Raw genomic sequence first — 12,223 nt, 5'->3', positions numbered from 1 at the left:
CGCGCCCGCTTTTCTTTTCCTAGCAGGATTGAGTGGTTCTTGCATTTTACGTATACTTGGCTTGTTTTTTTTTGTTTGTTTTGTTTCGTATGAGCTTTGTTCGCTTTTGCTGATTCTGAGTATATCTCCAAGTCTCTTTTGGAAGTATTGTTTCTTGTTTCTTCTATTCTTTTTTGTCCAGGAAGCTATTTAGGGGTTCGTTTTCCCATTTTTATTTTCATTATGCGTTCCACGTGTGAAATGTAAAACTGTTTGTAATCTTTACCAGCGCCCTTCAGCGTTTACTGTGCTTTAAGTGCATCATTCGTAATCATGCAGCCATCATCATCGTCGTCGAGGGATTTCAATCGAACAGTCCACTTACCCAGCCGTTGTTGAATTTCTGCCTTCCACCGAGTGTGCACTACTGCACGTCTCGAAATGTATGTAAATGGTATTTATTTATGTAATCGTCATCCGATTACATCCACCAACACCACTGTGCGGTGGGTCGTGTCGCCACAGCCGCTAAGTATAATCGTTCGCAGCCGAAACGCGCACAAATCCATTTCAATTCCGGCTTCTCAACACCGGCACACGCACACGCTCGCCGCGCATAATTGAGTTACCTTTTCCGCGGCCCGTATTCGAAGACTTCCCAGTTGCGCGTGGCGAAAACGGAAAAATATAAAACCCGCGGCTCTCTCTCTATCCGGAACAGTCGCCCTTCCCATCGACGAAAAGGTGGCTCATTACGAAGGTAATAAATATTAATCAATTCAGACCTCATCATAGCACACCGGCACGCACGAGTAATATTCCCGCAGGTCCTGTCGGGCTATTTCTCGTGCCTTTTTTTCACGTGTTTCTCACACGTTCACCTTCACCAATAATAGCATTAACCGATGAAAGGATACAGCGAAGCAGCTTGTCGCACGCAGGTTAATTAATAACCTACTTCAGCGACGGTTACGGCAGGAGCTAGGGCCCAGGCCCATTCGATGGAATCTGTGCTGTGACCGAAATACGGGTAACTTCCGCCCTTTCTCTCACACACCCTGATTGGGATGAATTTGTTTGTAAATTGCATTTCTATTCAAATCGGATAGCACGGTACCACAAGTACACAAGGCGCTCTTCCGCACGCCAGCACATTGTTTACCCACATTGATTGGAGCAATTACTCGGCCACTAGGTTCACTTTTTCTGCTCCTTGAATATTGGGATTTTTTTTTGGTGGTGAAGTGAGAAAAAGAGGGCTTTTGTTTGTTTGACAGGCAAGTTGACAAGTTGATTAAAACGGATCGGAAGGATTTGATTTAGAAATAGGGCACAAACACATACAATTGTTTCTAATTAATGCTTCTAATCAATCCAAAAATAGAATTTGAAGTGATGCAGTTCAACAACGGTCGAGTAATTACGGGTTGGATTGTTGTTGTTGTGCATTCCCAACGCCGCTTAATGAATCGTAAAACAACGATTACGGTGACACTGTTTGTAAACACATAACCTTGGGCAAACCGGGGATTGTTACAGTCTAGCGCTAGAAAACCTTGATAAGGCGCCTGCCCTTTGGGATTTGCCGGACAATCGAGACTTATTGTTTTTGTAGAAAACTTATTTCTGTTCCGATTAACTAAATCAATAAATCGTTCGGTCTAGACTTGATCGTTCAAATGATCGGTCAACGACAATGGCATGTTACGAATTGCGTTATTGTAGATCAGGAACGCATCCTTGCCCTTTAGCTTGGTACGGTGGACATCTTTTTGCAGGTTTGCAGTTTGTGCAGCCTGAGGTTGACACATTATTGTAGAAACTAGCGTAAATTTACACTGGTAGTGGGATCTTTGGTGGACTAGGTTTGTGTTAGTAAGACGTAGGGGGTTAGTCTTACTCCCCGGAATTGTCAGAGACATTCTCCAGCATTGGCAGCAAGATACGTCGACGGGCATTAATGAACCAATTGTTTACCTGTAAAAGACAAATGAAACAAAACAAAAATGCAATGTCCATGAAACGCTTCAAGCTAGTTCTAATTGTTCTGTAAAACACTTACCTGAAGCAATGTGAGATTGGTTTGTGCTGCTATCGCACGCTTCTCGTCCTCAGTAGGATAGGGATGCTGCATCGTCCCGAGCAGTTACGCAGCACCAGTAGGAGAAAAGAGGAGAAACAAAGCAGAAAAGATCAAAATTAGTTGAAAACATTGCAATCGGCACGTTGGATTCATACTAACGACTAGATGCTGAAACAACCAAGCGCGCATAACGCTGGTGGCATGCTTGGGCAAGATGCCCCGCTTGTGTCGTTTGCCCGAACCCGAATCACCGTCCCCGGGTGAGTCGAGTTCGGAGTCTAGCTCATCGGAGCTCCCGCACGGTGACAGCTGACCGGCGTAGATGTCATGCGGTGAGGTAAGCGCAATCGCCGACGGTGGACATCCGATCGAGTTGAGAGGAATCGTGCCAGCATTGGGATGGATTGGTAGGTGATATTGTTGCTGCTGTTGGAATGCCATAGCGACGGCAGCTGCCGTTGCTGTGGTGATATCGGTTGGAAGTAGTGCTCCCGTTGCACCGTCGTGCAATGAAGGCAACCCGGCAAATCCAGGGAGCCCAACAACACCTACAGACGGTGGCATGGAGTGTCCTGTGTGCGACAAGTCTTCGAGAGCCGATGAGTTTTCCAAGATGGTGGCACTGTTTGGTGATTGCATTGCTGCTGATATTGGCACATGCTGGTGATGGTGAAGCTGCTGTTGCAATGCTGGATGGGGAAGCGAATGCTGTGGAGCTGCTGCCTGAATACCCGGACCACAGGGGCTACTGCAGCTCCGTAAGCCTCCCTTTGCTTGGAAAGTTATAAAGGCAATAGAACTAATTTCTAGATCATGCTTCCTGCAAATAACTTACCTTGCATATTGCTGTACTCGCTTGTGTCGCTTCCCTGCAGGTAATCCGTATTCTGGTAATAGCCCTGGGCACTGCCGGACAGATCCTGTAAAAGCATTTCAACAGAAGCTTTAGTTTTCTGTTGGACACGTCCTGTTACAGTCCTACCAACCTGTTCTGGACTGTTGATGGGACTGTTGGAGTTGGACAGATTGTTGTTGTGCTCGAGTGCGTAGTCCGATCGCAGCAAGTTTTCCGACTGCATCTTACTACGCAGGCAGGCGATGTAGCGTGTGCAGAAATCCCGACACAACTCTTGTACCTTCTCTAGCTCGAGCAGGTGTATTCGCAACACTTGCAACGCTTTAATCATTAGTCCATCCAGCTCACTGTTGTTCGTTAGCAGGGGACGCTTTTCTTTCTCCAGCAGCTGTACGAAGGCCTATGCAACCAAACGATAAGGTGTTAGCAATGTCAGCCAGGTTTTGCGCGTTAAAGCGTTACCAGGTACCTGAATATCTCGGGAGAAACTATCTCCATCACTGGTGCCATTGTTGGATGACCCGTTTGGACTAGACGCGGAAGACGAGGAAGGAATGTAGCCTTGGGTGGCCTGTTCACATTTTTCTAGCAGTAACGCTAACAGAGAAAACAGTGGATGTCTGCAAAAGGAGAGCAGTGGTTGGAATCAATATTGGAGGCCGAGGGTAAGCGACAGAGTTAACATCCATTTAGGAAATGTTTATCCGGACCGTTTTTGTTACTAAGCACTGTGTTGTACACTAAGCTCGTAATTATTACAAGGATATCAAACATCGTGCCTTATCGCACCCCGGAGATATTGAGAGGATATCCTTCCTCCGTGTAATAAAGCCATTACTCGTACCCATAACGCTCCGTAGCAGCGTCATATACTTTACAATTTTCTCTCAAGTTCGTGACAATGACAGACATGAGGTTGCTGCTAAGCAGTGGCAGATCTGCAAGCGGAACCGGAAAGCAAAGACGATTATCCTTTCGTTTCTTCCTTGTGTTCAAACGTCAAAGATCCATTTCTAGCTGACAACAAGCCATTCGCCATCGTTTGCAGTTACCATTGCTTCACCGCTCGTGTTCTTTTTAGAGTTTTTTTTTTATTATTTTGCAATGGAAATTTCTTTATCGTTTCGATTGCACCGCCCCGGAACATCTTCCACCCCTAGGATGCGTCGATGCACTTTTGCTTATTATATATCCCGTAAAATCTCCTCTTTCTTGCATGTTCCATTTCTTCGGTATCCTGCACTGGATAGAGTCGACAGGGAAAACTCTGTCAGCGTGTCATTTGTGGCCATTTTCCGTTCGATGAAGTGATGCAAAACGAGCAGCAACCGACCGGGACAGTTTTACAATGTGCATAATACATTGTACGGGCGAAGGCGGACCTCCAACTCTCCCTCTATCCTTCCCTCGCAATCGTATCCATATGCAAATCGTGCTACTTCGAAAAAGGGATGCATTCAAATGTCAGTTCGCTCCCGGATCGAATGGTACGGGAATGTATATATCAGGAGGAATATAGATCCGAGACAAGACAAAGTGTGGAGGAAATGGTAAACTGTGCATGTATGACGGTGTGTGTGTATGTGTATTCTTTTCCTCTGGATTTGACTCTCAAGTGCCGGTCATCGGATCGCTCACGTACCAACGGTGGTCGATCACGTCTTCGAGATGCATTTTCACAAAACCATATGTGTGTAACAGCTCGGCCCCAAGTTGGTAGAGGATGGCAGTGGAATACAGTACGGTCGGTACACGGAGGAAACGACCCCGATTGTCTTGCTCTATTAGCATTTCCATCTGTGTACGACTTTTTCCACCCTCTTCTGTGCCTTGAAAAGGGTTGTTTCAGGCATTTGTTTCGCGTTAGCTGCATTTGATTATTTTTGGTATTTTGACGAATGTGCCAGGTGGAGGGACGATGGTAGTCGCTGAAAGTTTTTACTTTATGTGTTAGTTCCACTGTTCCCTAATACCAGACCATTGTATCAATCGCCATTTACGAAAACGTTCTATAATTTGCTGTTTGAATTGAAGCGTTGAGTTCAAGAGGCTTCACGCTGTATCGATGGCGTTATCGGAACAGAAATTAAAGGCGAAACACAGCGTCAAAAGTTTTGAGGAAACAACATGTTTTGTACGATAAATCTCTAGTCTAACCAAAGAAGTCTTTGATGTGGTGCGATCCGACTTTTTTGGGAGCTTTGATGTTTAGAAAATGTACGAGACATTACATCAAACTTTGGTTTAAAAGTTTGATTTAAAGAATTGTTTGATTTATGGCATTTTTTCATCCACCGTTACCAAGAAATCATCGTCTTTGATGACGGTGAGAGCCCGATGTGCGTGACGTCATGCCAACTTATTGGTAAGATTCACCAGACCATCCAACTATTCAAGTCAGAGTCCTCTTCAAACGTAGCCTAAGAACAGTAGAGAGGTTTTTTCGTTCCGTATCGGCGCGGTACTCACTTGTAAACTGCCCGTTTGTCCGCTTCGAACTGTGCCTGATCGATGTCGCTGAGGCCATGTGGTGAGATGGTCGCCGAGCTGCCGGAGCCCCCCGTTATTGGACCACTGCCAGGACCGTTGTTGCTTGTGCTGCCGGTACTGCTGCCATTGCTGTTGCTGTTGCCAGTGTTGCTGACCGTGTTTCCGACCACGCCAGTACCGGTGCTTCCGGCACCGGTGCCGATGCTGCTCAATCCGGTTGCCGTCACCGCCGAAACCGGAACCGCCGTTACGCTATTTTCTTGCATTGTTGTGGCACTATGTGGTGCAGCTAGCTATTGAAGCTTGACGAGGAAGGAACTATGGCACACCACGTCCGTTCGAACCAGGATTTTGGATATCCTGTCCTTTTTTTTTTGGAAATACGTTTATCACAATATACTCTTTTACTGCAGGACGGTGTGTGGTGTGTGCGAGTTTTTTTTTTGGGAAGAATGATTTGGGACTCGTGCAGCTTTTATCACCAGAATCAGCTTGATTTGGATGTGTTCAAAGGCTCATCCTAAAGATAGATCCATTTTTTTGCTTACGTTCTTTTAACTCCAGTTCCAGTGAGTAAATTTGTGTGTGTGTGTCCTCTCTGCATTAAAATTTCTGAATCGTCCAGCGATTGTTACTTCACATACTAGTTAACAACATCATGCACATTATAGTGGTATCTGCAATTGAGAAAAATAAAACAAATCAGTTAAATCCTGTCATAAAGTTGATATCGAACACAAAGTTGGAACGAAATCTAATCTCCATTTGAATTTTCATTCAAATTGACCTCATTTGAATACACAAACACAGGCTCTTCTATCGCACTGCGCATCTCGTTCGTTTTATTGTTTATTTCTAATCAATTGATCTCTAAACTAGCAATGCATGTCTATTTAATGTCCCTTTTTACGATCGTTTCATCCCTGTTCACTTTGGGGAGAGAGCACGCTTATCGCTGCTGCTGCAGCACGTTGCGATTGAAACAAATCATTTACTACTACTCGATTGGAGACCGCAAATCCATACATAACGAGTATGACATGACATTCTCCGCCAAAAAAGCAGATTTCCGCAACTAGCAGATTTCCCCCCGGCTAACGGTTCGGGTAGGAGCATCAAATCAACCGAAATAAATTGTTATCGATGCACCACCAAAAAGCAAGTGGTTTTTTGCTTTTGGGTGGACACACCAACTCCAGAAAAAAAGAAAGCGCCAAAACTCAATTCCGCAGCGGTCGACAACCGTCGATAAATCTAATCCTAAAATCAGGAACCAGGAAAGAAAAAAAAAACAGTACAGAGTGCTCGCCCACTTTCCAATGCCAATGCTCCCCGTTCTCGCCTGCAAACGATAAACGATTCGCGAACAAATCGAGAACCAAAACGCGGTGAGTGAGTTCTCGGTTTCCGGCACACCAATCAACAACAAAATGCTGAAAGTAAAAATCCTAGGCACGCACGAGCGCCAGTAAATCATTCTAAAAATCATTCACATTCGAAAAGAAGGACACACAGCGAAAGGGGGAGGAGAGTCAAGAACGCGGGGTTGATGTCTCATAAATAAACACTGTACAAGCTATCAAATTCAAATCAATATCCGAAGCCCATGACTTTCCGCCTGTGACGTTTTGAGGGATCCTCGAGAATTGCGCATGAAGTTTTTTTTCCCTTTTTTTGGCTAGTTTTCGAGTTTTATTTCTTTCAATTCTGTTTGACTGCAACTCGAAAGGATAGTTTTGCTCTGCCATGCAAACACATGTAGCGAATAGACTGTTTGGCTCGTGCTTCACCAAATAAGATGTTCCTCTAACAGTAAAATCGATTTGCCAAACCAAACTTTACAAAAAGGTAATGGATATAAATTCTCACTGAGCTTGAAGTTTGGGGCGAAAAAAAAAAAACTACACAGTCACGATCAATTCCTTTTTTTCTATCGGCAATGCTTTAGTTCTCTTGGGCCAAGAATTTGGGTAGGAAGTTATTGTTTTTTCCCCCGTTTTTTGTACACGAAATATACTCCAAATGCCTTTGAATCGCAAGCAGGCATTCGCCCTTCATTTGATGCGCACGAAGCATAATCGGCAATGGTTGATTTAGAAATTTTATTCGATGAAGAGCGAGTTACTGCCAATTTAGATTGTGGGCGGGCAGGGCGCACAGTTACGAACTTAAAACACGATTTACGGCCTACTGAAAGTCGACGATTGGGCAGCGAAATTGGATTTGGGCGGTGTGGAGACGACATCGTGAGCTTTTAATGCACATCAGGATGAAGTTTGACAATTGTTTATTCGCTTGCATTCTCTCTCTCTCTCTCTCTCTCTCTCTCTCTCTCTCTCTATCTCTCTCTCTTTGTCTCCCTGGTCCTGGATGCTTTGATGGTCCTGTCCTGTTAGAATAAATGTTGGTCCAATGTTTGGACCGACTGTTTCCACCGTCTCCCCACAAACACAATTATCTACCCCACCGAGTGGAGAGATTGGGCAAATCCGTTTGTGCTTTATCATCCCACCCGTCCGCCCGTTGCTGGGTTTGGTAAAATGCAGTACAGCAATAAACAATCATCGTTGTTATTATGACAAATGCAACAGTGAACGATGGACGGGACACCGAAAGATAGTAAAAGGGTTAGTAATGGCCAGAGGTTTTTTGATAGATCCTGTGCGATTTGATTCAGTGCTGGTTCGATATAAATTGTCGTCGTGTTCGTTGGCTGCTCGCTCGTTGGATATCCTCTAATCTCTTCGAACGATTGCTAGGAAAAATCAACCCTTTGGAGACAAAGTTGTTGCTGTGAATTGCGAGGCGAAGACACAGAACAGAGCTTTTGACAATACCTGAGATATTGATAATGTGTTATTGTTCTGAAAGGGATTTTGAGTGATCGTTTAAATGATCATCAATCGAGGTTTAGGATGAGGATTCTCAGAACCTCAATTGTCTCGTAAAATCAAAGATGTTATGTAGCATGGCAAGTCCGAAAAAATAATGATGCTCAGAAATGTGTAGAGCATCATCTGGTTTCCTGGAGAATACTTTCAATTGTATTCTTCATGGTCATAGGATGCTTATTTCAGCAAGTGAATCGTCTTATACTTAATTTAAAGATAAAGGCTTACATGTCTTGCTGATACCACGTAGTTGGATAGTCAGTCCTCATCATGGGGGAACGGTTCGGATGGTTATTGTGTTCCCGGACCTGTCATGTGAAGATCGGGGTCCTTGTTGCCTCGGCCAAGAAGCCGTTAAATTCGATAAGTAATTAAGAATTGTCAATCAACACGTCAAGTATGGTTGGTCCCTTCTACGCTACAAATTGTTTAAAATAAAAGCAATGCATATCGCTTATTAATCACATTTTTCCAACATCTGTATCTGGTTCTGGTCAACATACTCTACTGGAGTTCGACCCGTAAGGGTTAACTTACCAACAACTGGCAACCAGTCCTAATTTGGTCCGTAACCAACCGAAAATGGTGGCCCAAAAAAACACATTCAAACGACACATTCGCTCCTACCGCAGGCGGCAACATATCGTGATGTTTAGTGGGTGGTATAGTACACACTCCGTCCTGCGCCTGCCTCCACTCCCTAATTCGCCACCTCGACGGCACCCAACAAGTGTGCCACACACGCATCGCGACCACAAGAGCGAGCAACAATTTTGAAGAGGTTGATTGTGATTTGAATAATTTCGGCTAAATTATGAGTCCCCGGGTTGCCGGACCGGGTCGGATCATTCATCATCGAACCGCACCGTGGTTCAGTGTTCATGTTGGAGGGAACCATTAACGGAGTACGCGACACTCCGAATTTCATCAGATAATATTTTCGCAAACGCGCTTCGTAAACGCGAGAATAATACGGGGACGGGTAGGACATCATCGTTGTGTCGTGTTGCCTTTACAACTGCAGTTGATGGAGCACATTTTGCTTTAATTATCATTTATTGCTTATCGTAAATCACGTATCGGCGACCGATTGGAGTAGTTTTGTGCGATGCGGATTTGTGTATCCATTTTTACTGATAGTGAATCGGATAAGCGTTTATCAGAATTCCATTTCTGTTTGATGAAGGACATTTTATCGCTCAGTAATGGAGAGCTATTTTGGGAGTTGCGTTTTATGCTGTTCCAATTACCAATTTCAAGAACTCCAATAACGATCAAGAATTAATCTGCGGGTACCTTTTCACATTTGCTGTATTCACTATTGTACTGTTGTACATTAATTCGAGGTAAACTCCCATTCCATCTACAAATCGTCTCCGCTAAAAACACCAACAATCATTCCTGCCCACAGTGACGGTTTCAAAATCGTCCACTCGAAACGACTTACTTACGTGACTGAAGAATCAAATCGAGAGAAAGAAAAAAACAAAACCAAACCAAAACATCCTCTATCATCAAGCGTTAGCTGAAGCGAAAAAATAAATAAATAAATACATCAAATCGCCACCAACGTAGACATTAATGGATGCCACTTAGACCTGTGACGTGGACCACTCCACCGTTCTACCGTTGCATCTCCCTTTGCCCGTCAGAAATGAAGCCGATAATTGTATCTATTAAATCAATGCTCAGCTGTACAAATTATCTCACTCCGGTTGTGAGGTTTTATTTATGGCCAATCAAAACGCGTCGTAAAGTAAGGTTTGGAAGGTACGGCCAGCCAACCGGTCCTTCGGGAGTTGGTAAAGTTTTTGCCTAATGGATCGCCGATAGTGAGCTATGGTAGTCTCTTTTGCCCTCTTATTTATAGCTGGAATTTGAAGTAAAGCGAAGCAAAGTATTTCGGGTATGTGTGGCCTGTTGATAGTACAAATGGTGCATAGTTAAACTAATGACATACAATTTACCGACCGTGTTCGCGTGCTTGACGGCTAAGTAAACGTCTCTCACGTTGGTTCTTTTACTCTCCCACAAATGCCATTTGTCCTAGTGGGCAGTCCGGTCGGTTCACTGCCACTGGTTGCTTTCGGTTCGCTTAACAATGCCAGGTGAAGAAGCCATGATGCGAGGAAAGACTCTCCTCGAAGAATTTCGGACTTTCGGTATTTCCAACTGGGACTTTGCATCTTGCCGTGTGGTCTAGTTATGGAGTGATTTATTTGACATTCATTTTGCGGCCGACTTAACCGGCGTTGTGCCTTTTGATTAAGTTAAAGCGACTGCCTTCTTATCGTACGACACTCAATTCTATGTGTAATGTGCTGTGTGTCCCTGACCGTTCCAATCACTCAGAAATCACTGTCTCGCGAAAGCTGAAGGAGCTGAAGGTCTGCCAGGAGCTTATCAAATTCTAATGACTGCTTCGACTGCACAAACCGAGACAATCAATTTGGCCTATAAGTTATGAGGGTTTACTATCAGCAACAGTTATTGTAGTCACCCCAACAAGTTTTTGCTGTGGTGCGAAAAATATTTGTCTACCGAAATTCAATGATGCGCGTTGAAGTTAGGTGAAGCGAGAAAGAGAGATTAATTTCATGCATGCAAAATAAACACAAGCTTGCATAATCTTCACAGTAAAAAAAAAAGACCCGTAGCCCGAGAACCCGACATAATTTAGCACCATCTGGTGCGCAGGGCGAGGAGCATGATTAAAGTAAAGCCAAATTTAATGTTGTCGCACTCGCTGCTGCTTGCTGTGACGGGAGAGAAGGGGCCAACCAGATCGAGAGCATCTAATGCTTGTTTTTATTTTTGCTGACATCTGCAACACGTTTGCTACATTCATATGTGTATATGGTTTTCAATTAAGAATAAATGTGTTGCAAAGTGGAGTCACGGAAAAGAATGATCACATGCTCTCTCCACGGGGAAGTGGGGAAAGAATTACACCACAGATACAGCTTGTTGTGGTGCGCATCTTCTTAGCGTGTGTCTTGGAGGAATGCAGATAGGAAAGAACTCCAACATCTTTCACCGAATAAAGCTTCTTCGGTACAGCTGCATAAATGCGTATTTGAGTTAGGTACTTACTTAAGATTCTAATTATTGTTTCTTCAGAGTGAGTTGAATGCTTTTAAGTAATTTTTTGTCACCACCTTTCACGTGCTTTTAACACCGTCTTAAACGACCTCCAAAATCTTCACCTTTCCAAGCACACTTGCGAAATTTCAAGCGGGTTCAGTGTCCGTAAACAAGCGCTCACATAATGCACAACTTCCAGCATAATTCCTACGTCAAAGAGCGGCAAAGAGCATGCCGCCTCACTGTTTTACCGTCTAGAAAATAAGCTGCAAAAGCGTGTAATTTATTCTAAAATTTTAGCGCCGAAAACTTTTGCACCGGGACACGCTGCTGCTGCTGCTGCTGCTGAGGAGCTGTGCGATGGACGAGCAAGGATGTCTAGAATTGGGCAAACTTGCATCGTTCCATCTTGCCAATGGTGCTAAATTTATCGGCACCGCAAAGCCGCAAAGGACGACATATGTGTGCGTGTGTGTTTAAAAAAAGATCCGTCGGCCCTTCCGCAGAGGAAAGAGAGTCTTATGGAGCAGGCCGGCACATGTGGTATTTATTGGAAGTGAAAGCATTTAACAAGGCATGCTGTTGCTTAAATGAATTTTGGAACAAACTCGAACGATTAGTCCTAAGATGGATCAAGGGCTCATAATGCTTGGTTTGTTTGGGATCTTTGCGTGAATTTCCGTAGGTACAAATATGGAGTTTGACGTTTTAAATGTTTGGTAATGTTATGAGTATACTCTTCAGCGCCATCTGTGTGCAAAAAATAAAACTTATCTACGTCAAACGGTGTCACGAAGACAGGAAAAAGTCGTAGTCACCCCCAGGCGCATTACAAATCGT

At 44.1% G+C, this 12,223-nt stretch overlaps 2 protein-coding genes across 3 annotated transcripts in view; both read right to left on the bottom strand.

Moving 5' to 3' along the window:
- Window positions 1-12,223, bottom strand: part of LOC126562462 (carbonic anhydrase 7) — a 139,703-nt gene that overhangs the window by 104,764 nt on the left and 22,716 nt on the right. The window lies entirely within an intron of this gene.
- Window positions 1,876-5,685, bottom strand: LOC126562060 (homeobox protein homothorax-like). The gene is made up of 7 exons (XM_050218472.1): window positions 5,388-5,685; window positions 3,388-3,538; window positions 3,049-3,318; window positions 2,898-2,982; window positions 2,222-2,835; window positions 2,042-2,107; window positions 1,876-1,956 (listed from the first exon to the last, which is right to left on the bottom strand). Exons 1-7 carry the CDS (start codon window positions 5,672-5,674, stop codon window positions 1,876-1,878), a joined length of 1,554 nt encoding a protein of 517 aa, XP_050074429.1. The 5' UTR covers window positions 5,675-5,685.

Source organism: Anopheles maculipalpis, chromosome 3RL, assembly GCF_943734695.1.
Source record: "Anopheles maculipalpis chromosome 3RL, idAnoMacuDA_375_x, whole genome shotgun sequence".
Classification (NCBI taxonomy): domain Eukaryota; kingdom Metazoa; phylum Arthropoda; class Insecta; order Diptera; family Culicidae; genus Anopheles; species Anopheles maculipalpis.
This window is presented reverse-complemented; position numbering and strand designations above follow the sequence as displayed.

What these genes read in the sequence shown, in the direction of transcription:
- LOC126562060 (XM_050218472.1), bottom strand. Translation starts at nt 5,674, where the DNA reads ATGCAAGAAAATAGCGTAACGGCGGTTCCGGTTTCGGCGGTGACGGCA. An exon ending in CCATCAACAGTCCAGAACAG is followed by an intron (nt 2,983 to 3,048) that starts GTTGGTAGGACT and finishes ATGCTTTTACAG; the next exon opens with GATCTGTCCGGCAGTGCCCA. An exon ending in CCAATCTCACATTGCTTCAG is followed by an intron (nt 1,957 to 2,041) that starts GTAAGTGTTTTA and finishes TGTCTTTTACAG; the next exon opens with GTAAACAATTGGTTCATTAA.